This window comes from Mauremys mutica, chromosome 12, assembly GCF_020497125.1.
Source record: "Mauremys mutica isolate MM-2020 ecotype Southern chromosome 12, ASM2049712v1, whole genome shotgun sequence".
Taxonomy (NCBI): Eukaryota; Metazoa; Chordata; order Testudines; family Geoemydidae; genus Mauremys; species Mauremys mutica.
This window is the reverse complement of record NC_059083.1, coordinates 17,771,022-17,796,138: the sequence shown is the minus strand read 5'-3', so window position 1 is coordinate 17,796,138 and position 25,117 is coordinate 17,771,022. Positions and strand designations below refer to the sequence as shown.

The following is a 25,117-nucleotide window of genomic DNA, read 5'->3' as shown; positions in this document are numbered from 1 at the left end:
TTTATTTGTTTTTGTAATAGGTTGTTCTGTAGCTGGTATTGGCTTTTTCTGAAAGACAAAAATAACATTTTTCTACCCCTTTCAGGGTGGCATTGATTGTTGCTTAAAAGATTCCTTTCTTTTACAACTACCCTTGCTGATTGCAGGCAAAACAGAGGAATTACCCCCATATTTTCGTGTGTGTGTGTTTTAAGTTTATTCACAGGTAATAGCTGAGAAGCATCATTACCATATTACCTTCAAGGATTTTTCCAAAAATCATACACACTATACGTTGTTACAGGGGTACTTACTAACATTAAATTTATTTCAATGTTTAATATTAACAATAACATTTAGCATCAAATCTCTTAAAGGGATCTTGTTATACCATGTCTTTTATTTAGGCAATTTCTTTTGTGCTGGCAGTTTTCACCTTCCTTTATCAGTTAGGTAATTTGCATCAACACAGGCTTGGCTTTTGGATTCAAAGCCATCAGCAGAGCTCAGAGACTCTGTCTTAAAAGGGACACAATCAACTTCCACCAGAGTTTTGATTTCTTTCCACTTTCAACTCCTGCTTACAAAACACACAGAGATCTGAAAAAGAAAACACAGTCTATTGCGGCTCTTTTTGGAGCCCTAATAGGATTTTAATTCAGTAGCATATTTCATTTGTATTTCTTTTACCCCTTTTTACAATATACACTGCACATGTCCTAGGGAAAAGGCACATTCCTTCTATATTACAACTTTTTTTTTTAAACATTAGCCGTATCAATTTTTACATACGATGTAACTGTTTCTTTTTTCTTACAGAGTTTTCATGTACCCTTATCAAAAGTGACAGTCTGATTACACAGAGCCATTTTAAGGCTCAGTGTTTTTAACATTGCTTCTTTTTGTTTTATGCACCTCACCTCTGCTGTTGCTTCAGAGGGGCACTGTTAAAAAATTTTTTTATTCTTTCACTACAGCTCTTATCTGCTATTGTTACCAAAAAAAAAAAAATAACCAACCAAACAGAAAGACTCCAGAATCTCTCCCTATTCTCCTGATTTTGACTGCCCTATTGCAGCCATGACTTGGTTTTTATTTAAAAAAACATTTTAAATTTTATAAAGAATCAAGTTACCCCTTAAGGGTTAAATGCTAAATCCCAAAGCCAAACAACACTAATTACCTGTGTCTTGCAAAAAGGTCTGTCAGTTTTGCAACTTTGAATTAAGAGTCAAATGAATTTTTTGTGGCATTAAAAACAAAAACAAAACTAATTTATCTTACACCTACAAAACAGTTTTACAAACCAGATGTGCTGGTTTAGATTCTTAGAACTTTACATATTTTCACAGACAAATAGATACATACACATTTTCACAAAATTTAACTGCTTAATTCCCTCCAGCCTTTGTAGAGTTAACTTTTCACTCTCTTTCCTTAAATCACTTGTTTTTCTCCCAAAATAACACCTTTATCACCTCAGATTTCACCATTTTAAGTATTGTTCCAGGGGTTCATGCCTGCACTTACTGCTTTTCTTCCTCCTTACACTATGCCCTTAGGGCTTCCAACCTCTTTTTCAGTTTCTTTATCTGTTGCTTGCCTGCTTTTCTGGGCCCGATCCTGCTTTTTTTTTTTTATATATATAATGAACCGTTTGTGAGTGATACTGTGGTCACTTCACAATTTTGAAATAAATGTTCAAGGAAAGGGACCAGGAAGGGTGGGGGCTAGTTGAGGAGCCCACCTTCTTTGCTGAATTGGTAGTGGAACACTAAAGAATCAGTTTTTGAGGCAGACAACAAAGGAGAACAGAACAAGGGGCTTTTTGTCCTTTTTACAATGAGATGGGAGTATTAAGGGGGCTGGATCGATCCGGGGTGGGTTTTTGAGAACGGGGTAAAGGGGAGCACTCGGTCTGGTGGTGGGAGAGGAGGCTTTTAATAAAGCTTTTAACTTATTATTTGAATATTTGAGAGAGGCGAGTTTTTGATTTTGTCCAGCTACGATTTGCCTCTTCCCACCACTGAATGAAACAATTAACCTCTTCTTTAGCCAATTTAGTTTTAGGTTGGCCGAGTTTGTCCTTTAAGACATCCACTCGGTCTTTGTTCCAAGATTTTAACAGTGGCCACTGAGTTTTGGGATCCCCCTGAGTTAGCCTAGACCATTTTTCCAGAAATTTACAGGAGTCCGGACCCATCCTAAATACATAAAATGAGGCGGCGTTCGTTTAGGGAACTGTCCTGACTTAGACGTCTGGTTACCCATACAGGAGGACTTCACACACCAATCGCACAAGAAGGAAATTTGGGTTAGGAGCCCACAGGCTACTGCCTCAATTGCCCTTGCTTTCACACCAGGGCTTTTACCCAAAGTGTGGTGCGGCTGCGATTGTGCAGATACCACTCACTCAGACCGCAGGGACAGGAACCCCTTGGTCGGCCGATCCCCGGACAGAGATGGCACCCAGACTCAAACACTCCACAGGAAGACGGATAGACACAGAGACAGGACAGTCCTCAGTCCAGACAAAACACAGAAATAATTACCTGACCAGATTCCTGATGTCAGATCCCCGGATCCCTACCAGAACAGAGTGGGAACCAACAGGTTCAATGGCGTAGACTTCACTGTGGTCGTGCACCTTTCCGTTCTGGTGGAGGACCGCTCGGGCCAAATGCCCAGGTGCCGGCTTCCACGGTCGTCCTACAAAAACAGTCAGGAATCACACAGCCCCAGTGAAGACGGTTGCCATCTCGGTGGAACCTCCAAATTGTCAAAGTTAGACTCAGGACTCACAGTTTGTCAGACCACTCTGTTTATTAGTACAGCGCTCTGCTAATAACACCTTGATAATGTGAGCACCATGCAAGACACAAACTATCTTATTTATACAGATAAAAGGATGAGAACTTAACAAGATAACAAAGGAAGCAGAATCAGATAAGTTTACCTGGGCTAGGCATGCATATCTTATTTCCTTACTAACTATTACCCATCTTCTGTTAATGTTTCGCCATTAGCACCATTGTTTATGCCTAATGTTTCTTTTCCTGGCACCTGTATTTCAACATTTCTTATTTCTGCTTAAAGGTACATACAACATTTCTTTAATCCATTCTTATTTTTACAATATAATTCATTCTACTTTCACAGGGGGTGTCCTTCAGGAAACTGCATCTCAAACAGTGACTGGACTATAAAAGTGAGGGGCAAAACACCCCATGTTCCCTCTCCCTACCCAGCTCTCTCTTTTCACCTAAGATGACAAAAGAAAAAGCTGTTGGACTTTGGGAGCAGATCCTGGCTTGAGAGTTTGGTCAGCAACGTCACTGTGAACCTGTGGTGAGGGACGTCACCTTGTGCCGAGTCTAAGTTGTTTAGTGTAGAAAGTGTTTTATCTTTATTGCTCTTGCAGCCGTTCCTGACTTTATGCCTCATTACTTGTACTCACTTAAAAATCTCTCTTTGTAGTTAAATAAACGTGTTTTAGTCTTTAATTACAACTAATCCAGTGCTGTGACTGGTTTGGGTAACTCCATTTAAGGTAGCAGATTGTGTATGTTGTTCCCCTTAGAGGGGCAATGGGCTGAGTAGATCTGGACTGTCCAGGAGAGGGCTGGTTAGTGCAGAACATGTTTTGGGGGGGAAGTCTGGGACTGGAAGTTGTTAGAGAGCTTATTCCTTCACTCTCCCACCTCCCTGGTCCTTCTCGCATGGACAGAGAGCAACAATATCTCCAAGTCCGAAGGTGCAAACAATTCAATGTTTATTGTAGTGAACTTCCAGCAGCTTAAATCCAAGTTCCTTTTTCCTTATTTTCAAATCCCAACTTACTTCCTGTTTGCCCCTAATTCATATAGTAATATTCTCAGCTATACCTTAACCAATCATTCTATTAAAATTTACCTAACCAATGCTAACGTATTGTAACATGATTAGCTAACCAATTATATCTCACCACTTTAATTAGTTTACACCCAGCAAAATTAATTATACAGCGGACAGAAACAATCACAGAACCAGACAGAGACCATGCAAATAAACATACAAAACAATACAGAAGTGAGGATTTCACAACTACATCTATACAGACATAAGGGTTCTCCAGCTGTGTCTATTGATAAGTGAGTTCTTGCCAGACAGGATGCTCTCAAACTCAGTTTCCTTTTACATGTTTTAGGCTCTTCCCTTTCTCTGGAGGTGATAGATCGAATCACCTTCCTAACAGCCCCAGATTGCCTTATTTCAATATGACTAGTTTGGAATGTGAGGATGTGACCATTTGCTTCCCAGCTTATGGCTGCTTAGCTGAAGAACCAGGCCTCACACTGCCACAGTAAGAGAAGGCCATTACACAGACAGACAGTGATTTTTGATTCTCTCTTTTATAACTAGCTAAGTGATAAGAATAAACCTAAATTCTTACAGTATAGGCCTTTGCAGACAGGCCTGAATAGCTATATCCTAACAGGAGTGTGTTGGGGTCACCCTGCAAGTAGTGACCAAGGCTGGTGGGCCCACTATGGCACGGGTGACAGGCTGCTGGACCAGGGTTGTGGCCAGGCACAGACACTCAGGACGTGGCCTGCAGGCTGGTTGGCCCAGATTGGGAGCTTCTGCACAGGACTGTGAGGCACCCCAGGCTGCAGGGCAAGCGGTGACCCAGCCTCTCCCTGGCTGGGATCGCACCCTGGAACGTTTGGTTCCCACACACTGGCTCACAGGGGGGTTTCCAGAGACTGAGACAGAACTTAGGACACACAAAGGCTGAGTAAACAGATTCATGACCTTCATTTTGATTCAAACAGGACTTCCTCTCCATGCAGGGTTGGGGGGGGGACCCCAACCCCATAGGGAGGGCCTGGAAGTGTCACTTGCTACTAGATCAGTGCACTAAAACCAATATAATTGCACACCTCACTAGTGTTGTTTTTTAAATTAGCATGAAGAACAAGTTTAAGCTTTGTTGTAGTCTGCATTGTCTGCCTGGACTGCTCAAGACCCAAATGCTTGTGGGAGGAATTCTGTATTTGAGCTGGCTTCTTAAATACCTTCCTGCTGTTTCACATCTGATGCTCCTCGATTAAACATGTAGGAGGTTTAATCAAAGTGATATGAGCTACAAAAGTGAAATCTTGGAAGAGTGTTGCCATTTTCATAATGTAATAAAATAAATAATGTAACGATAAATAGTAATGCACTAATAAATAGTGTGTAATAAGCATGTCATACAAAATCCAAATTATTTCCAAGATCACTACTTCTATTGTGCTCAGGTAAGGGAGAAAATCCCTGGAAATATTTATTTTTAGAGGGGGTTCACGAGATTTGATAATTTTCATGAAAAGGGTTCACGGGTTGTTAAAGTTCGGGAACCACTGCCTGTAGCAGGGCTGTTATCCCGCTCCGGTGGAAAAAGCTACACTGACTGGGGAAGCAGCCACAGCTGGGGCCATGCCCCATCAGGCCACAGCTTGCCCTATACAAGGGCCCTGTGAGCCAGGAGCTAAGTCAGTTTCACTCTAGTACTGGAGTGAGCAGAGCAGAGGCAACAGGAGCTGGGGAGCACTAGCCTGGTAACTCCCCCGGCTGAGGCCTTGTTAAAGGCTGAAGAGAGGTACTGGGGCCGCAGAGGTGCAGCCTGGGAATAGGCAGAGGCAGCTGGACCTACCCCCTTGCCAATGATTGGCCATTACAGACTGCGTCTGCCCCAGTGACGGGGGGGGGGGGGGGGGGGCTAGATGATGACTGGCAGTAGCCACTGAGGCAAGGTGGGTGTAGAGGGTTGGGGGTTCCCCTGGGAGGGGAGATCAGAGTGTGGGGATACTGCTGGGGGCAGAACCCCAAGGTAAAGGGCACCGGGGTTCGGGCTGGAGACTCGAGACCTGACCTAATGGAGGTGGGATAGAGATCCAGTTACCCTGAAACTGCACCAGTCTCCCCGAGAGAAGGGTCACAAACGGCAGCATTAGGGTAATTGATGACTAGGACTAGATAAAATTCTGGAGACAGACTGACTAAGAAACAAAGGAACCAGGCTGCAGCATGGAGGGGCCATGGAGGGGACTAGAACCAGGCTTTGCCACAGCTGGTCTCCAATTCCCTTGTTCACGAATCCCCTCCCACAGGGGTATCAGGTTTACTGCAGATCCATTTTCTTGGTGTGCTGCAGCTTGATGTGACAACAGTGAAATCTTCGTCCAGCTGCGCACAGTCTGCTCCTCCATGTATTTCAAACCTGTAACCCAGAAGCAATTGGAGCTAGAGTCAGTGTGTGCCAGGCACAGACCAGGGGAGACACCCCAAGTCAGGGAGGGGATCTGCACTCACAGCCAGGGGCGGCTCTAGAAAATCCGCCGCCCCAAGCAGGGCGGCGCACCGTGCCGCTCGCGTTGCCCTTCCCCGGTCCCGCGGCCGGGGCAGAAGTGCCTGCGGACTGTCCCGTGGCCCCGCGGCTCCGGTGGAGCATCCGCAGGCATGCCTACGGGAGCTCCGTCCGAGCCGCAGGACCAGCGGACCCGCAGCAGTCATGCCTGCAGGAGCTCAACTGGAGCCCGCAGGAAGAGGGGACCCTCCGCAGTCATGTCTGCGGAAGGTCAGCCGGAGCCAAATGCCGCCCTGCCGGCAAAATGCCGCCCCACGCACCTGCTTGGCGCGCTGGGGTCTGGAGCCGGCCCTGCTCACAGCCCCTCAGGATCCCACTTCCTGCACCAGCACAAGGCCCCACTTGGGCAAGAAGGGATGTTAAAGCAATTAGTGGGGCATTTCCAGAGCCTCTGATCAATGCAGGGGTGGGGGGTGGGGCGGGAATAAACTCACCAATGGTCAAACTCGGTCCCGTCGGCCCATTTCCAGACCTGGCCTGCATCCTTCCAGAGGCCGATCCAGTGGTCCAGTTTGCCTTCGTATGGGAGCAGGGAACCCTTAGAAACCCAATAAAAGCATCAGCTGTGTTAGACCCTGACTCTGCTGCTCCCCCACCTTGGGCAGTGGGGGATTTCTAGAGGCCTCTTCCATGGTTACTGGGTGAAGGGGGCAGATAAGTATTAACTCTTCACCCTCCCTGGCCTCTTTTTTGGGGCTGTGGCACCTATTGCGTGTAGCAGGGATTGAGCTGCAAGGTCACTGTCCGCCCAGCAGCCCCTTCTCAGAGCACAGCAGGGCCAGGAGGGAGAGGGAGCTGCAGGGGGAGGGCAGACAGACCCCTGCCACCAGGGCAGGTAAACTGATGGGAAGAGGCATAAAACAGACCTCACCTCCAGCTGGATTCCCCCCGCCCCACCCATGAGGAAACCCTGGGGCTGGGCTGAGCTGGGGGGGCAGGTTCTCACCTGCTCCAGCCCCAGGCAGCCCACTGGCCTGGAGCTGACTGAGCCGGCCCAGCCCTGCACAGCAGGAGTCTCTGGCAGATGCAGGGTCGGGGAAGCTGGAGCCCCAGGTCCAGCCAGGATTCAGCTGCCAGAACCGCACTGACTCTGGCTGCCCAGCCTGGGAGGCACCCGGGCTCCTCTCGGCCCTACAGGGGCTGAGCCCAGCCTGACTCCAGCCCTGTCTGTGGTGCCAGCGATCGCTGGGCTTGGCACAAAGCATCTAACCGGCTTCTCACCTGCTCCTGCAGACTCTCAATCCCGGCCAGGGAGGCACCGTGTGACGAGCAGAAGTTCTGGCTGTAGGTCCAGTTCTCCTCAGCCTTAGAAAAATAGTAACATTTCCCTTGGATCCGGATCCAGCCGTCCGGGCACCAGGAGGCAGCAGGGGGGCATGGAGGAGGCTGCTTAGATGTTACCACTAGAAAACACAAAACACAAGGTGAGAGCTCGTCCCATCTCATCTCTGTGGAGAACGAGCAGGGACAGAAACAGGAACTGCCCGATGGGATCAGACTGATGGGAGAGACGGGCCAGTCTGAGAGTGGCCAGCAGCAGCTGCACCAGAGGCCACGGCCCAGCAACCCGACACGCAGCGTGGCTGGAGTTTGTTATGACACACACACTGCGGCAGTGCCAGAGGCCAACCAGGCCACAGCCCCCATCGGGCTGGGGATGTACAGAGTGTGCAGCCAAGGGAATGGGGAAGGTGAGAGCAAGGGAGGAGTGTCTCTGACAGGGGCACTGGAACTGGGGTGGTAAGGGGGGGGACATGCCCCTCCCCCATGTTTTAACGTGGGAGGGCCAGGCCTGCCCACTTGTTAACCTGGGCGTAGAGCCTCGGGCAGGCACGGTGCTGGCGGCGGCAGGGGCTGCGCTTCATGGCTGGAGAGCTGAGACGGGGATTAGCTCCCCCGCCATGAAGCGCAGCCCCTGCTAGCAGCACCAGCCTCTTCCTGGCAGGGGGCTGAGCTGGGCCTTAGCTCCCCTCCCCCCACCATGGGGCCCCACCCCCTGCTCCTCTTCCCTTCTGAGGCCCCGACACCTGGCCAGGCCAGAAGCCAGAGCCGGGGTGTGGTAAGAGCCACCCAGGGAACCTGGGCTGCTGTGGGGAGCCCCAGACACTCCACCAGCCCTGGGGGGAAAGGAGTGGGGGAGGGGCCACAGTTCCTGCACAGATACTCTCCCTCCCCCGCCCCCGCAGCAGGTCCCACGCTCCTGCTGCCCAGCACATGGATTCTCGTACAGGCTAAGGGCAGTGTCATGTGCTCACACCTTCCACAGCCACATCTACGGAGCTGGGCAGCGCAGTCCAGGAGGCAGCGCAGGGTGAACACCGAGCGGGTCACTTCTGTGACTGATCCCATGGGAGCAGGTACAATAGGCAGAATGTTAGAAGTTCAGAGCCCCCAAAACACCAGCAGGCAGCAGCAGAGAAGCTGCCAGACCTGCTGGGTCCCAGACAAGGACACCTTGAAGACGAGGGTCCGTCAGATCCAACAGCCTCTCTGAGCGGGTTTCCCTCCTCACCCAGCTCACGTATCAAAGCGTCAGATCCCCAGGAACACAGTCTGCAGCCTGACACTACACTGGAGGGGAACGTGGGGGCAGTGAGAGCATCTTCTAATTGTAGATAAAATCTAATATTCATATGACTTCACATTGTGCCTCTTCATATAACCGTGTATTCAGCTATTTTCATATAACTTTGTATCAAGTCCTTTGATATGGAGACTTTGTATCAAAGCCTCATGTAAAAACTGTGTGTTAAGCCTTGGTATAATGTTATAGCCCCGAAGGATAGTTAAGCAGAACAAATGTCTTTTTTCTAGGAGTAGAATAAGGTTCCCCCAACTCCCTTAATCAATTGCCCTGTTGAAAGAATGAGATGTGAATGAGGAAGGCGTGGAAGGCCCTTGGAAAGGGGCTGGGAGCCAGACCCAAGGACAATAAAACCTGTCAAGTGGGCTCATTAAAGACAAGCAGACATACTGATGGCCTCCGGGGTTAGAAGCCAGCACCTTCTTTTGACGTCACCCTCTTTGCAGCATTGGGACAACACCCTGAGGGAAGCAGCACAAAAGGACCAATGGACACAGACACAGATTTCGAAGCTGGTACAGATTTGCATGAGAGGGAAGCTGCTATAAACGTGAGGTGTCTTGCAGAGGACCCCAGGTCTCATCTTGTCAACATCGGAGCATCGATCTGGATCGGCAGAAGCCCGGCTCCACCCCTCCCCCATCTAACTCACCTGGCCAGTGCAGTTAAGGGGAGCAGCTAGTTGGTAACAACATTAAGACGGAGTGTGCTTGGGTATATGAGTCTAATGTATCATATGCATATTAGACAGTGTTAATTAATACATGTATTACTAATAAATGTGGCATTTTGCCTTATTCCCCCTGAAAAGATCCTGTGCAGGACTTTAAGTACAACATAATAACCCCAGCAAGCAGCACCCAGACCCTTCATCCAGCTGCTAAATCCTCCAGCGCCCTACTGATAACCCCACAGCCCCACCCCTTGCTCCACATTAGAATGAGACTCACACTGAATGGAAATAGCCTGTAATCGCACATCACGTGTGCACCAACTGGCCAAGTTTAACATCCCTGGGGAGCCTTCCCTTTGGAGATCCCTGACCCCGGGGGTTAAATGCTCAGCAACACCCTGCAGTGATGGGGGCTCCCCCCCACAGCACCTCCCCACAGCTGAATAAAGCTCGTCCCCGCGATGCCGTAGCCCCTGCCAGCCCTGCTGTGGGGACAACTGGGGGGACGGGAGGCTGGAAGATGAGGCCAGGCACGGAACCTCAGAGCCCTGAGCTGCAGACAAGTTACGCTGCTCAGTGAAGATCGGACACTGGATCCGTGTCAGTCCATCCATCCAAACGGGTGTGAAGAGAGAGTCCCCGAGTGTAAAAGGGAGCAACAGAGGGGGCTGGAATCAGGAAAAGAGCGACTGTCTTGTGTTCACTGCCCTGGACGAACTACAAGGCTGAGGAGATCTGGATTTAGTTCCAAGCTCTGCTAGACTCCCTGCCTGACCCAGAGCAAGTCCCTGAGGCCAGATCCACAAAGGGACGGAGGCGTTTGAGGTTCAGCATCACAACCCTGAACTTTTACTAGCCTAGGAAACCCCTGGAACAACAACGGGACCCACAGAGCCTGAGCTGGGTGCCCGGGTGCCCCACGCAGTGAATGGGGGGCGGGGGGGACAGAGCCTAAGAACGGGATTCACAACAGCCAGTGCACTAGACAGGGGCTGCCCAAGCCAGCCAATAGGAGACAGTGACAAGGCCTGTGCCCTCTGCCCCGCCCCTCTCACAGTTCAGCCCCTCAGCCCTGGCTGCAGGGAGGGGCCCAGCCCTGCTAACCACCTGCAGCGGGGACCCCCCGCCCTGGAGTCAGGTACCTAAGTCACTTCTTGTGAGAGCGAGTGCAGCAGGCACCTAAATCCCAGTGAAACTGGCTGGGGGAAGGGTGGGGAGAGAAGATGACCTCCCTGATCACCATTAACCCACTGGCAGGGCTCTCACCCCGACGTGAGACCCTGCTTCAGTCCCCTCTCCCTGGTGAGCAGGGATTGGAGAACAGGGGGTCCCACGGCTCAGGTGGGCGCCCTAAGCACTAGATCAGAGGGATTCTAACTCTCTGGCCCAATTAATATTTAATTATTCAATTAAATCAAAGTGGAACAACATCAGCAAGAAATATTGAGATCCCCCCCCCCGCCCCAATCAGACTGTCCCACAGCTCAGTGGCTGGGCACTCCCTGGAGAGGTGGGAGACCCCTGTTCAGATCCTGTCTCCCCTCAGACAGAGGGGACTGGAACTGGGGTCTCGCATCCCAGGGAAGGGCCCTACCACTGGGGCAGGGTTAAGGGTGGGGGGGTCTCCTTGTCCCCCAGCTGTTTCACAGAGGCCGGCAGCCTAAGCACACCTGCCAGATCCCGCCCCACGGGTACGACAGGCCTCTGGGTGCCAAGGGCCAAGCAGCAGCACACGCCCAGAGGCGGAACATGAAGCGCTGAGGGAACTTCCACAGCAAAAGTGTCGTCCCCAGGTGAGCTCAGGGCCCCCCCGGTTCAGTGGCAGCCGATTGGCAGATCACAGGGTGCCTGAAACAGGAACTTCGGCCCTTTAGTGCCCTTTGTGGAATGAGGCCACTGTGCCTTGGCTCCCCTGCCACAAAACAAGGACAAGGACATGTCCCTGCCTCACAGGGGTGTGCGGAGAAATCCATTAGTGTCTGTGAGACTCTCAGGTACGACAATGGAGGAGGGTGGGGGGCAATGAAAGAGCCTAGAGAGGCTCCTGTCTGACCTGACTGCTAAAGCAGAGAGGCCAGGGGAGAGATGAAGTGGAGCTGTGAGCCACGAAGGAAGAAAGCTCCACACCCAGAGACTGAATCATCGGGGGTTGGGAACTTACCTATCAAAGCTACTACTAGAGCGATGATGACGACCATTGTAACCACGATTATGGCTCTGAGGGCAGCTGGACGATCCCAAACTGCAGGTTTCCTGGAGCTGGAATTAGCTGGATGACCTGGAAGATCAAAACCTGTTAATCATAGAATATCACGGTTGGAAGGGATCTCAGGAGATCATCTAGTTCAACCCGTTGCTAATTTTTTTTTTAAAGTTCCAGTTCCCTAAATGGCCCCCTCAAGGACTGAACTCACAACCCTGGGTTTAGCAGGCCAATGCTCAAACCACTGAGCTATCCTGACTCAAATTAGAATTGTTTGCCATCAGGCTCTGATCTGACACACACCAGATATTTATTTTGACCTCTTAAATGGTTCTGTCTCAGCTCTGGACACAAATATTAACTCGAACTCCCATTCAGACTGCAAAGGAGAACATCACCCCCCAAACCACCAGTTCAATTAATCCCCAGAAAGGACCCTGCAGAATTCAGAGGGATTCAGAGGATGATCAGGGGCCTGGAAAATCCATGACAAGAGTTTGAAAAGCCTGGGATTGTTCACCATAGGTGGAGGTGATTGAGAGGGGACAGGATAAACAGTCTAGGCAATAACAGATGGGGCAGAAGGCAGACTGGGAGCTTCTGGTGATAAAGCTGTGAACAGTCACTGCACGCCCCCTTGTGGCCTGGTGTGGTACTGTGGGTGCACCCCTCCTTAATTTCCCTGGATTGGCAGCAGTATGCTTAATGGGACAGGCCTGCCTTGATTACATCTGAGGCAGATGTAGCCTCCTGCCTGTCCCTTAAAGGGGTAGTTATCACTTTCCCTTTGCTCTCCCTGTCTCGTAACACAAGAGCAAGGGGTGTAACAATGATACCCTTTGGTGGGACCCAACTGAGAGTTTCAATTCAGGACAAATTGCTCAGAGCAGGGCAGTTACAGCCCAAGGCTGAGGTTCCTTTGCACACCAACACAAACCAAACCAGCCAAACAGAAAGGACTTTGGTCTCACCCCACTGGCTAACCACAAGTCACACAAGCAATTCCCTTAGACACTCCAGTCTCCCAGTATCACCACCAGTGCCACTCGTTATGGGGACAAATGATTATGAAAACCAATACCCCAGTAAAAGAAAAAAGGTTCTCCCGATCCCAAAGGACCAAGCCCCAGACCCAGGTAAATATACAAATCAGATCTTACGCACAAATCACTGTTACCAATCCTTTAGCATCTAAAATCTAAAGGTTTATTCATAAAAGAAATATAGATGAGAGCTAGAATTGGTTAAATGGAATCAATTACATACAGTAATGGCAACGTTCTTGGTTCAGGCTTGTAGCAGCGATGGAATAAACTGCAGGTTCAAATAAAGTCTCTGGAGTACATCCACAGCTGGGATGGGTCATTCAGTCCTTTGTTCAGAGCTTCAGTTTGTACAAAGTCCCTCCAGAGGTATGAAGCAGGAGGGAAGACAAGATGGAGGAGTTTCCAGGGCTTTTAACACTCTCTGCCTTGGAGGACATCTCTTTGTTCTTACTGTGGAAAATTCCAGCAGCAAGATGGCATCTGGAGTCACATGGGCAAGTCACATGTCCATGCACGACTCCTTTGTAGGCTGAAGCCATTGTTTACATCAGGGGTTGGCAACCTTTCGGAAGGGGTGTGCCAAGTCTTCATTTATTCACTCTAATTTAAGGTTTCCCGTGCCAGAAATACATTTTAACGTTTTTAGAAAGTCTCTTTCTATATGTCTATAATATATAACTAAACTATTGTTGCATGTAAAGTATACAAGGGTTTTTAAATGTTTAAGAAGCTTCATTTAAAATTAATTTAAAATGCAGAGCCCCCTGGACCGGTGGCCAGGACCCGGGCAGCGTGAGTGCCACTGAAAATCAGCTCGCGTGCTGCCTTCGGCACACATGCCATAGGTTGCCTAGCCCTGGTTTACGTGCTAGTTTGAACTGTTTCAGGAAAGCCCAGATGTGGATTGGCATCTCCCAAGGTTCACTGTCTCTTAAGTGTTTCTTGATTGGGCACTTACTGAGAATAGTCCCTTCTCAAGAGTTAGCTGACCAAATGTTTTACTGAGGCTTCTTAGAATCAAAACACCTTGATATACAAGTATGTAGCCAATATTTATAACTTCAGCTACAAAAATTCACACACACACACACACACACACACACAGATAGGTTATGATTTGCTGGTTATGATCATGCTTTCTATAGACACCTTACATGACACCCTTTGTACAATATTGGCTGCAAATATATAACAGTGGTTGCAACAATGATCTATATGGTCACAGGTTATGTCAGTAACGTCACAAGGGGATTGTGGCAGGGCAGGGGTAAATCCCTGGAATGCCCTGCTAAAATGCTGGCTAAAGCCCTAATGTCTGGTAGGGAGGCCAGGTAGTCAGCAGAGAGCCCAGCTGCAGGCCTAGATGAGGGCTGGCTCACTGCTATGAGTTGAGTTAAGTAGCAACAGCTGGGCTGAGGAGGGCTCTAAAAGCCCTGAGGAAAGCTCAGGCAGGAGGCTGGCCTGGGAGGGTTACATCTCTGTCCCCTCACCAAAGGAAAGGAGCCTCGTGGGCCAGGAGACCCTGGGAGGGTCTGACTGGGGATAGCTGTTGGGGGGGGGGGGAAGGGGAGATAACACTGTTGCACTGTAAATAAAGACACAAGGGTGAAGCACCGAAGAAGGTGTAGGGACTCTATTTTAACCAGCCAACACCGGGCCCAGGCATAGAGTGAAAACCTGTGCAGACCGTGTGACAGGGATATTCAATTAGATTGAAGAGTTGGGAAAGGAACTATTTTTTCCAGCCAATGTATAATTAGACTGCGGAACTCACTGTCACAGGAAATTGATAAAAAGAATTTAGGAAAGTTAAAAAAGGGATTGAGCATTTATATGGTTAACATGAAATATCCAGAGTTGCCATAATTAACAACCAAAGGTTGGCAGGAACATTGGAAGAGCGCCTGTGTCCCCGGGAGTGTAAATCCAGGGAACCTCTGCTGGAGTTCAATCTTAGCAAATCCTCTTCCCTAGTGCCCAGAGACACATCTGAGGGCATGATACATTCACTGGCAAAACACAAATGAATGTGCTGTGGCCACTGGTAGCTACACCTGTTCCTGGCCATGCACGAAGGCAGGGCTCTGCATGGGTTATGAATGCAAACACCTCAGCTCACACACTGGAAGGACAAACAACCAAAAGGAAAGAGCAGTGACAGGAGCGACCCAGGGAGACGTGAGCCAAACGTTTTCAAGGGGATAGAACACGTACAGTCCTAAATACCATACGTGCAACTGCCACACAAGAGAGCATGTGCTGCACAGTCCGAGTCCATTGAAGCAATACAGCCTCTGCTGCATGGGGCAGGGGTGGGGGAATGAGGAGGAGGAAAGACAGCTACACCCACCCCTGAAAGGCATCTCCTCCCTCCAGCCTGTTCCTAGGCAGGGAAGCTCCGTTACCTGGTTCTTCTCCACTCTTCAAGTCTATGGAGCTGTTAAGAGGCTGTCCAGGGGGATCTGCTTCCACCCAGTTCCCCATCTCTCTTCTCAGGGAGGCAGCGGTGGGTGCTGGACTCTGATCAGCTTGGAGCCAGTTGCAAGAAATGGCTCTAGCAGCCATGGCAGAGTCAGCTCCAGCCAGTGCAGTGTCCCCGGCTTTGGCTCCTCTCCCAGCTGACCTGGAATCTGCAATGACACAGTCAGGACAGCATAAGGGTCAGTGGGTTTGTTTGTGGTGTCCCATCCCCCATTCATCAGAACAAAAGCCCAGAGCTAAGACTAGTGCAGTAACCAACCCCCTCCTGTGCCATCAGGCCCCTCATTGAAGATTCCCCATTTCCTCTCACTCCTCAATTCGGAGCTGGGCAGGAGAGGGAGAACACTGGATGTGGGGTGCAGGCAGGGATGTGCACACGCCTTTTCTGTCTGGTGTGCCCTGGTACACAATGCAGAGCTGTGCGTAGTGCCTCCCCCTGCACTGGCAACTCTGGGAAGCTGGAGGGGGGTGAGTTTGAGATGCAGCTTTGGGATGGGCACAGACACAGCACCTTGGAAGGACTCTAAGGGACACAGGCTTCCCCACCCCCTTGGTTGGATAAAAAAAATCAGTGGTTTAAATTTTGATTTTTTTATTTAAATAAATATGGTTTTAAAAGAAACCAATTTAAAATTAAACTTGAAATAACACTATGTTATGGCCTAAAATTATTATAATCCATTAAAATAACTTAAATTAAAAGGAATAATATTCCAGCAGAACATATTTGCTGGTGAAGTCTTGAAGGAAGTCAGGCCACTGAACTGGTGCCAGTCACTGGCTACGCACCGGTGACAGTTTGTTAAAGCAGCTTTGGACAGCAGTAGCCTCTTGTGCAGGTACAGAGAGACCATTCTCTTCATTTCAGTTTATTCAAAAGTTAAGAAACCGATTGGGAGCTGAAAAAGCAGCAAAGCTTGTTTTGCTCTTCCAATCCATGGATGAAAACTAGGTGTGAGAAGGTGAGCTTTAGAGCCGTGGTTCTCAACCTGCAGGCCAATCAGCACACGGCTGCGGCCCATGTGACATCCTCAGGGCCATACAGGTAGTATTGGATGCGGCCCACAATGGTACATGGGCTGAGAACCACTGCTCGAAAGTCTTAACGAACATGGAGTGGGAGCCATGAAGGACTCGGGCATTGCACCACAGCTCCTAGCTTGTAGGCGGCTAGAAAATCCAAGAAACACCATTGTGATCCACAAAGCTGATTTAGGCCCATAGGCTCCTATCAAATGAATGGGGAGCCAACACGTTAGCTGGGGAGCCACTTAAGCCAACCAATGGGAGATGCTGACCAGTGGGGTGTGTCCTAACCTCTGCCCCTCTTAGAGATAGGCACCTAAATCCAAACCACAGGGAGGCTATTGACTACAAAAGCCAGAGAAAGAGGAGATGCCACATTATAACTTCTAGTCCAGTGGTTAGGTCATCACATGAGACGTCCAGATGAGTCACATGAGGCAACAATGCATATCCTCAAAGGCTAAAACAGACACCTAGAGAACTTTTAGTCTCATAAACTTAAGTGCCAAGTGAGTTTAGGGGCCTATCAGAAGTTTTGTGGATTGCAGCGGAGCCAAAACTGGGATTTAGGCATCTAAGTACTTTTGCTGATCCCACCCATGGTGACTAAAAGCAATTAGTTCAATTCACTAACTACAGGTATTTATTACCTTATTTATTTATTTATATTGTCATAGCAGCTATGATCCCTGCTCATGGCCAGGATACATGACTTTAAGTAATCAGTTTTAAACGCAAAACATGTTTTGAGAACCCTTTCCCCCCTAACGTATCCAGCATATTTAAGGTATTTTTATTTAAAAATAAAATAAAATGCTGAATTTAAGTTTAATTGAAATCTGAGTCCCATCCAAATAAAGCTTGACCAAAACCAAAAAAAATTCCCAAAAATTAAAAAGTTGAAAATCTGAATATTTGTACATGTAGCTATATTATTTAAGCAATTAATGTGTGTAGATATAGTGTATCCTCCTGGTTAAGAAAAAATACCAAATTTACTGTAAAAGCTTTATTTAGATGTAGATCTACAGGTTTTAGTGGTTATCAGTTTGAGAATCAGCCTCCCTTTAGGAAAAAGTAACTAAAAAGTAAAAATGGCAAATTAGATGAAAACTGTCAGTTTAAGTGGAGGTACCTGCTTGCTGCTTTAAATCATGATTAACAGTGGAAATATAAAATCTGGTTAATTTAAGTCAATCTGCCTTCATCCCTCCCACCCAAACACTGACAGCTCTGAGGGGTGGGGGGGCGGGATCTGCCTGGGGCTGGGGGGTTTCCCTTCCCCCCTGCACTGACAACTCGGGAAGTGGGGCGGGGGAGCTCTGACTAGGGCAGGGGTGGTCTGTCATTTTTTGTCAAGGTACACAGTTCCTGGTCAAGGTGTAGTAAAGATCCAGACACTAGAGAAAATAATACAAAAAAAACCCCGAAAACCCCCCCACAAAACACCAACTGTAATGATAATAAGTAAATAAAAAGATTTCACAGTCCATTCAAAAGTTTCTGGTGGTCCGGATTGGCCTGTGGTTCACCTATTGATTATCCCAGTGTAGGGCTTGGAGGGACATCAGCCCACCCCCACGCACTGACAGCTCTGGGGGCGAGGTGTGGGGGGGACTCTGCGTGGGTTGGGGGGGCAGACTCCCCCTTCCCGCACTGACAGCTCTGGGACCAGGCGGGGTGGGGGGAGGGTTTGGGCTCCCGGTTACACACACCCAGGGCTACAGCTGCACGTCCTGCCCTGCGCTCACCTGCTTCTCCCCCCAGTCCCGGGCTGAGCTCCCCGCGGCCGCCGCAGGGGTCACTGGGCCGGGCCCGTGTTCCTCCGCGGGGAGCTCGGGGCGCTTCCCCTCCCGCACCAAGGGCCGCCATCGCTCCGGAAGTTCCGCCGCTCCACGCGGCGCCGGATTCCGCTTTTCTCTGCCTCCCCGCCCCTCCCACCGCCGCCATGATGTGGGGGAGCAAAGCCACTGCCCCCCCTTCAGCCTCCAGCTGGGCCCTGCTCCCCCCCAACGTCAGGGAAACCAGCTCCTGCGGCCCCAGCCCCGCTCTCTCCGCCCGGCTGCGCCGCGTCCCCCCACCGCGGGTTCCGGGAATAGGCAGCGGACGGAGCCCAAGGTTCAGCGGGGGTGGAGTGGGGGTGCCTGGGGGTAGCTGCGTCCCTGGAGCTGACTCAGCGCGTCCCTGACCCGGCTCAGAGACACGCGCTGCCTGGCCCGGCCCTCACCTGAGACCCGAGCGAGCAGACCCAGAGCCCTGCGCAGAACCACCACCGCCTGCGTGCGCAGCACCCAAGGAAGTGACCCGCCCCAAAGCGAGGCCAGAGCCTCTCGTCCCATTTCTGATTGGCTCCAAGTCAGAGCGGAGCCAATCGGCGCTAGGAGCGGGGACCCCGCGCCTAGGAAGGACGTCCCGGTCTCCTCCCTACCAGGGAGAACCTGACCCAGGGACAAGCCAGGGCCCGCACTGCGGGGTGCAGAACCCGCCTTCCCGCCCCCCCCCCCCGCTGTCTGTGCGCGCTGGGGAAAGGAGGCAGGTTGGAAAACAATCCCAGCTACACAGAGCTAATGACGGGGGGTGTAAATGAGCTGTTACCGCTCAGGAAAGATCTTGGAGTCACTAAACCAGGGGTCTCAAATACACAGCTGCAACTGCAGGGACAGGGTTCCAACTGCTTCCTGGAACAGAGCAGCTGGGGGGCCAGGGTAGACTGCGCTAGGTAAGCGGCGCTGGGCTGGAGCTCGCATCCTGCACCCCAACCCCTGCCCTGAGCCCCCTGCCACATCCCACACCCTGACCACCTGTCCTGAACCCCCTGTGACATCCCACACCCCTCCTGCACTCCCTGTCCTGAGCCAGCTGCCGCACCCCTCACCCTCTTGCATCCCACCCACCAATGCCCTGCCCTGAGCCCCTGCCACACCCTGCACTCTTTCTGCACCCCCAGGGGGTGCAGCATTGGGGTAGGAAGACGCGGGGCAGGTATGATGCCTAATGGAAGGGGTGGAGTGGGGATGGGGCCAGAGGCAGCAAGTGGGGGGTGTTAGTGATGCAGCCCTTGGTTCAATGCACTAGTCCTCATGTGGCCCTCGTGGTCATTTGAGTTTGAGACCCCTGCACTAAGCAGATGTTTTCAAAGAACTAGCTACACTGTGCAGCGGCTGTCAAAAACAGCTAACAGACTTTAGAACGGGAGAGATATTTTCTGTCTTCTTATCATAATGCCACTATACAAATCCAGGGCTCCCCCACACCTTCCATACTGCATGCAATTCTGGCAGCTCCATCTCAAAAGTGATATTTTAGAATTGGAAATGGTACAGAGAAGGGTGACAAAAATGACTGGGGTGTGGAACAGCTTCCATACGAGGAGAGATTAAGAAGACTGGGATTGTTCAGTTTGGGGGGGGGGGGAAGAGACAACTCGGGGGGGGGGGGAATATGACAGAGGTCTATAAAATCCTGAATGTTAGAGAAAACATATTATTTACCCCTTTGCATAATACAAGAACCAGGTGTCACGCAATGACGCTACAGGCAGCAGGTTAAAAACAAACCTATGGAACTGCTTCACACAACACATAGTCAACCTGTGCAACTCATTGTGAAGGCCAAGACTATAACTGGGTTCAGAAAAGAGTTGGACCCATCCTCCATGAATGTATCTATCAATGGCCATCAGCCAAGATGGTCTGGGACACAGCCCCATGCTGGGTGTCCCTAAGCCTCTGATTGCCAGATGCTGGGACTGGACAGGTCATTCAATAATTGCCCTGTTCTGTTCATTCCCTCTGAAGCATCTAGCAACAGCCACAGTCTGAAGACAGGATACAGGGCTGTGTGGACCGTTGGTCTCACCCAGTTTGGCCATTCTTACGTTCAGCAGCAAACTCAGCACAAGGAGAACGGAGTCTCCCTGTACCAGGCTGCTACATTTCAACTAAAGCCAAAGAAACTAAAGGTGTCAATTCACTAGCAGAGACTGAGAAAGGTCCAGATGCAGTAGTGCCCAGCCAGAGATTCCCCAACAAGCAGAGGGGAAGCCCTGTAACAATGATGACACTCAACACTGACACCCCCCCCCCAATAACAGAACAAAAAACTCTGAAACAAGCCAGCCAACCAGTTCAAAAAAAGCCAAAACGTGCCCCACGCAGAGTTTTACCTCAAAAGGGAAGAGTGCAGGAGACTCCATGAAGACCACTAAGGGTCTAACTATTGATTTTACATGGGAGGTGCATAGACACCACAGTGAAGAGTGTCAATACAGAACAGTAAAGTGAGACAGGCAGTTCTCCTTCTGGGGAGGGAAACAGAGACAAAGGAAAACACTGATTCCCATGGAGGATGCTCAGATACTGCAGAGGATGGGCAGCTCAGACAGGTGCTAGTCACACCACTTCGCTAGCACACAGATCCCACGGGGATGGTGGGTACAATAACCTGAACAACCACATATGAAATCACAGTTTGATGCCACCACCTTGCAAAGCACCATAAAACTCTGCATCAAAATAATCCACACAGCCACCAGTTCTCAGTGACTGGGTTCTGGAACAGGCCCTTACCTGGCCTGGCATCTGGGGAGCCTGTTCCTCAGTTGAACTCTGGCCATGCCTCAGTTTCCCCTCGGCAGTTGGGTAATAAATTCCGTGTAGCTCTCCACAGTCACCATGCCAACAAGTGTCCTCCCTCTTCTGGGAGGAGTGAGAATCCAAACAAATTAACACAAGCCCTTCACCCTTCCTGGGCCACAGTCCTCTTCCCAGCATCTCCCCTTGGTTGCAGGGTTCACAAAAGTCCATAATTCCCACTCCAGGGTCTGTGCACCACTTTCTTCCCATGATGCAGGGGAATGAAGAGGGCAAGGAGATGGTGCACTCGTCCCCTCCTGCCACATGCAGAGTCCTTTACTGGAGTGGTCTTGATGGGGGGGGGCTCCCCAACAGCAGGTTTTGGGGTTAACACCCCTTTGAGATGAAAAAAAACAACAACAGTCTGAGGTAATCACGTGACTCCAGGAGCCAGGGCCCTAGTCTGAGTCGATAACGTGGCCCTGATCAATCCCACTCACAAACAGACTCGCTCCTGCTCTCTCATTACTTGGACAGATGCAGGGTTATCACCATGACAGGTTTATAACCTTTTTCCATACCAGGGACCCCAACCCTTGAGACCTGCTGTCTAGCTGGGACCCCGCTCTCAAGTAGGGAGGTACCAATGCAGCTGTTTGACAGCCGTTCACAACCCTCCTAGGCTGAGAACACCTGAACCCTATGACCAGCTGTAGCTTCACATCGTGCTCACAGCTACTCATGGAGAGAGGAGCCCACAGCCAGAGAACCTCCTTCCAGCTGGGGGCCTCCTCTCCATCTACTAGGCAGACCCACTGCTGGGATCAAACTGAAACACCCCTCCAGATTTTGGGTTAAACGCCTAAATACCGTTGAAGACCTAGGCCTTGCTCCCTCCCAGCTCTGGGAAATCAACAAACTCGGGAGAACAGGGGAGCTACAAAGTGAACTGGTTTGTAACCTTCACCAGAGCAGCCAGGCCTGAATCCCTGGGGTCATTCCAAAGGGAAGCCACTCACCTGATTCCCGTCTGTTTCTGTGATTCCTGACCCCTTCCTAAGCTATCAGATGTCCCAGCAGATGATGGGCAGCCTAATCCTCCCCAGTAGTAAAATAAGATAACTGTCATTTACTGGGACAAATGATGAGCTGGTCTCTGAGCTGAACCTGAGGGGAGAGAGCAGAAAGATCCTCTAAAGAATCCATGGTACCTACAGAGAACCAAGACTGGGAACAGAGTTTGAGCAGAGGAGAGTGACTGGACAATACTTATCTGATCAGTCAGTGCTCAGTGAGAGTCTGTCCATAGGCCCCAGGAACGTTCCTGCAAAGGAAGTAACAGAAAGTTGTTAAGCAAAGCTCAGACTTTAAGGTCAGTAGGGACCATCATGATCATCTAGTCTGACCTCCTGCCCCTTGCAGGCCACAGAACCTCACCCACCCACTCCTGTGATAGACCCATCTCCTGAGGATCAAATTAAGTAATCCATTGGAAGGAGTTCTGGGGTGTTTTTGGATGCAATGAAAGGGCTGTTTTAAGGTGTTGATCATGAAGTAATTTTATCCCCCAAATTACTAATAGTTTGGAGAAGCACAGATTGGTAGGCTGAACCTTTCCATTGCTCTTATTAATACTAACAGTGTCCAGTTATTCTTTTACATTAGAGACTGTCTGGTTTGGCCAATGTACACGGCAGAGGGGCAGTGATGGTATAAATCACATTGGTAGATGTGCAGGTGAACAAGCCTCTGATAGTGTGGCTGATGTGATTAGGTCCTAAGATGGTGTCCCCTGAATAGATATGTGGACAGAGTTGGCAACGGGGATTGTTGCAGGGATTGGTTCCTGGGTTAGTGTTTTTGTTGTGTGGTTGCTGGTGAGTATTTGATTCAGGTTTGGGGGTTGTCTGTAAGCAAGGACTGGCCTGCACACAAATCAGACATCAAGAATTAGAACATCAAAAAACCAGTAGAAGAACACTTCAATCTCCCTGGCCACTCCATTACAGACCTAAAAGTCACAATATTACAACCAAAAAAACCCTTCAAAAAGCAGACTCCAACAAGAGACGGCTGAATTGGAATTAATTTGCAAATTGGACACCATCAAACTAGGCTTGAATAAAGACTGGGAGTGGATGGGCCATTACACAAAGTACAACTATCTCCCCATGCTTATTTCCCACCCTCAACCCCCCCCCGCCCCACAGTTCCTTACCCATTGCTGGCAATGGGCCATTTTTATTTTTACTATAAACTGTTCTTTTTCTCTCCTGCTGATAATAGCTCCCCCTGGCTCAAATAAATTTGTTAGTCTCTAAGGTGCCACAAGTACTCCTAATCTCCTTATAGTGTGTATGGCAACACCCATTGTTTCACGTTCTCTGTATCTCTCTCTTCCTACTGTATTTTCCACTACATGCATCCGATGAAGTGAGCTGAAGCCCACAAAAGCTTATGCTCAAATAAATTTGTTAGTCTCTAAGGTGCAACAAGTTCTCCTGTTCTTTAAACACAAGAGGGGATGAGAACTGTAGAGATCAGAACGTGCGGAGCCCTGTCATTTCCCACCCAGCTCAGCAGGGACTGGGGGAGGGGTCTCGCCTTCACTCCCGCCAGGCCACAGCCACAGGGCAGGGCTAGCAAAGAACCAAGGCACCACCTACTGCAGTGGCTCTTAAACTTTTGTACTGGTGACTCCCCTTCACACAGCAAACCTCAGAGCATGAGCCCCCTGATCAATTCAAAACACTTTTATATATTTAACCCCATTCTAAATGCTGGAGGCAAAGCCGGCTTTACGGTGGGGGCTGACAGCTCATGACCCCCCCTGTAATAATCTCACTACCCCTTGAGGGGTCCCGACCCACAGTTTGAGAGCCCCTGACCTACTGGCTTGGCTGGGAAATCAACAGGAGCCACACTGCGCATGCTCCGTTTCTACATAGCTCGCTGTGCCCCCCCATCACCCCCAAAAGATCGGACCTGCCCCCCCCATTCGCCTCCCGAAAACAACCCCCCCCCAGCCTGGTTACAGCCCCCACAAAATATCCACCTGCCCCAGTCTGGTCCCCCGCCCCCAAACAAATACATTCCCGCCCCGCCCGGAGCCGGGAGAAGCTCGGATCCCTCGTCCCGTCCCCTCTCACCTGGCCTGGGGCTATGGAGCGTCTGTTCACAACCACAGCTGGAAACAATGTGTCAATCAGGAGCGGGTTATAGTCAAGACTGGAGCCCCTCCCCCCCTTAAGCCAAAACTGCCTCACTCACCCTGGTCCCCGCCCCCGCAGCCTGCTCGGTCCGCAGCTCCCTGGGGATTTCTCCCGCTGCCCCTGGCTTCCCTGCTGCAGTTTTCCCAAGAACTGGGTCTGGGTCCTTCCTCCTCACTGGCCCGGGGACGGGGATGTGCAGCGGGGAGGGAGTTTCTTGCTTAGCAGTTTCCTCCCAATGCAAACCCTTGGGACAGGGAGTTTGGGGTCGCTGCTGGGTGATTTCCAGGCTGGTTTCTCCACCCTGCACCACAGCCTGGATTTTCAGACCGGCCCAGCACCCATTACAGGGGCCAGGGTGTGAAAAGAGCTCCGCTCCCCTTGCAAATAGAGTGAAGTGCCTCAGCCAAACACCAGTTACTGGGCTCAACAGGGTGCTGGGAGAAGGGAGAAATTCCACCCCCCACACACCCAGAGAGGCAGAGATGTAGCTGGTTAAAAGTGAAGGACTCGGCCCTCGAGAGACCCCTGGGGCAGGGGATCTGGGGTGCAGATGAGTAAAGCTGAGGTCGGGTGGAGGGATTGAGAGGGGAGACTTGGCCCCATAGACAGCCAAGGAGTGGGAGCCACCAGTGAAGGGCTTGGAGCAGCAGGGCTGAAAGGGTCCCCTTTCCATGGGGTTGCTGGGGGGGCTGGCTGGCCCCATCCAAGATCAGATGGAGCATTTCCAAAGCTCTTGTGTTCATCCCCAGAGACAGGGTGTTGCCATAATCCCTCCCTCCTGACCCACAGCCAGGGGTGGCTCTAGGCATTTTGCCGCCCCAAGCAGGGCAGGCAGGCTGCCAACCTCACACAGGTGTACCTGCAGGAGGTCCAGCGAAGCCAAGGGGCCAGCGGACCCTCCGCAGGCAAGCCAGCCTGCCTGCCGCCCTCGCAGCGACTGGCAGAGCC

At 50.5% G+C, this 25,117-nt stretch overlaps 1 protein-coding gene across 2 annotated transcripts; it reads right to left on the bottom strand.

The window, feature by feature from the left end:
- Nucleotides 1-5,725: 5,725 nt before the first annotated feature.
- LOC123346304 (C-type lectin domain family 2 member D-like) lies at nt 5,726-15,494 on the bottom strand. 2 transcript variants are annotated; one of them, XM_044983641.1, is made up of 5 exons: nt 15,282-15,494; nt 11,789-11,920; nt 7,592-7,773; nt 6,805-6,908; nt 5,726-6,223 (listed from the first exon to the last, which is right to left on the bottom strand). In XM_044983641.1, exons 1-5 carry the CDS (start codon nt 15,439-15,441, stop codon nt 6,094-6,096), a joined length of 708 nt encoding a protein of 235 aa, XP_044839576.1. In that variant the 5' UTR covers nt 15,442-15,494; the 3' UTR covers nt 5,726-6,093. The 2 variants fall into 2 exon arrangements, with proteins under 2 accessions (XP_044839576.1, XP_044839578.1); XM_044983643.1 differs by having other exon boundaries at nt 11,789-11,905.
- Nucleotides 15,495-25,117: the final 9,623 nt, after the last annotated feature.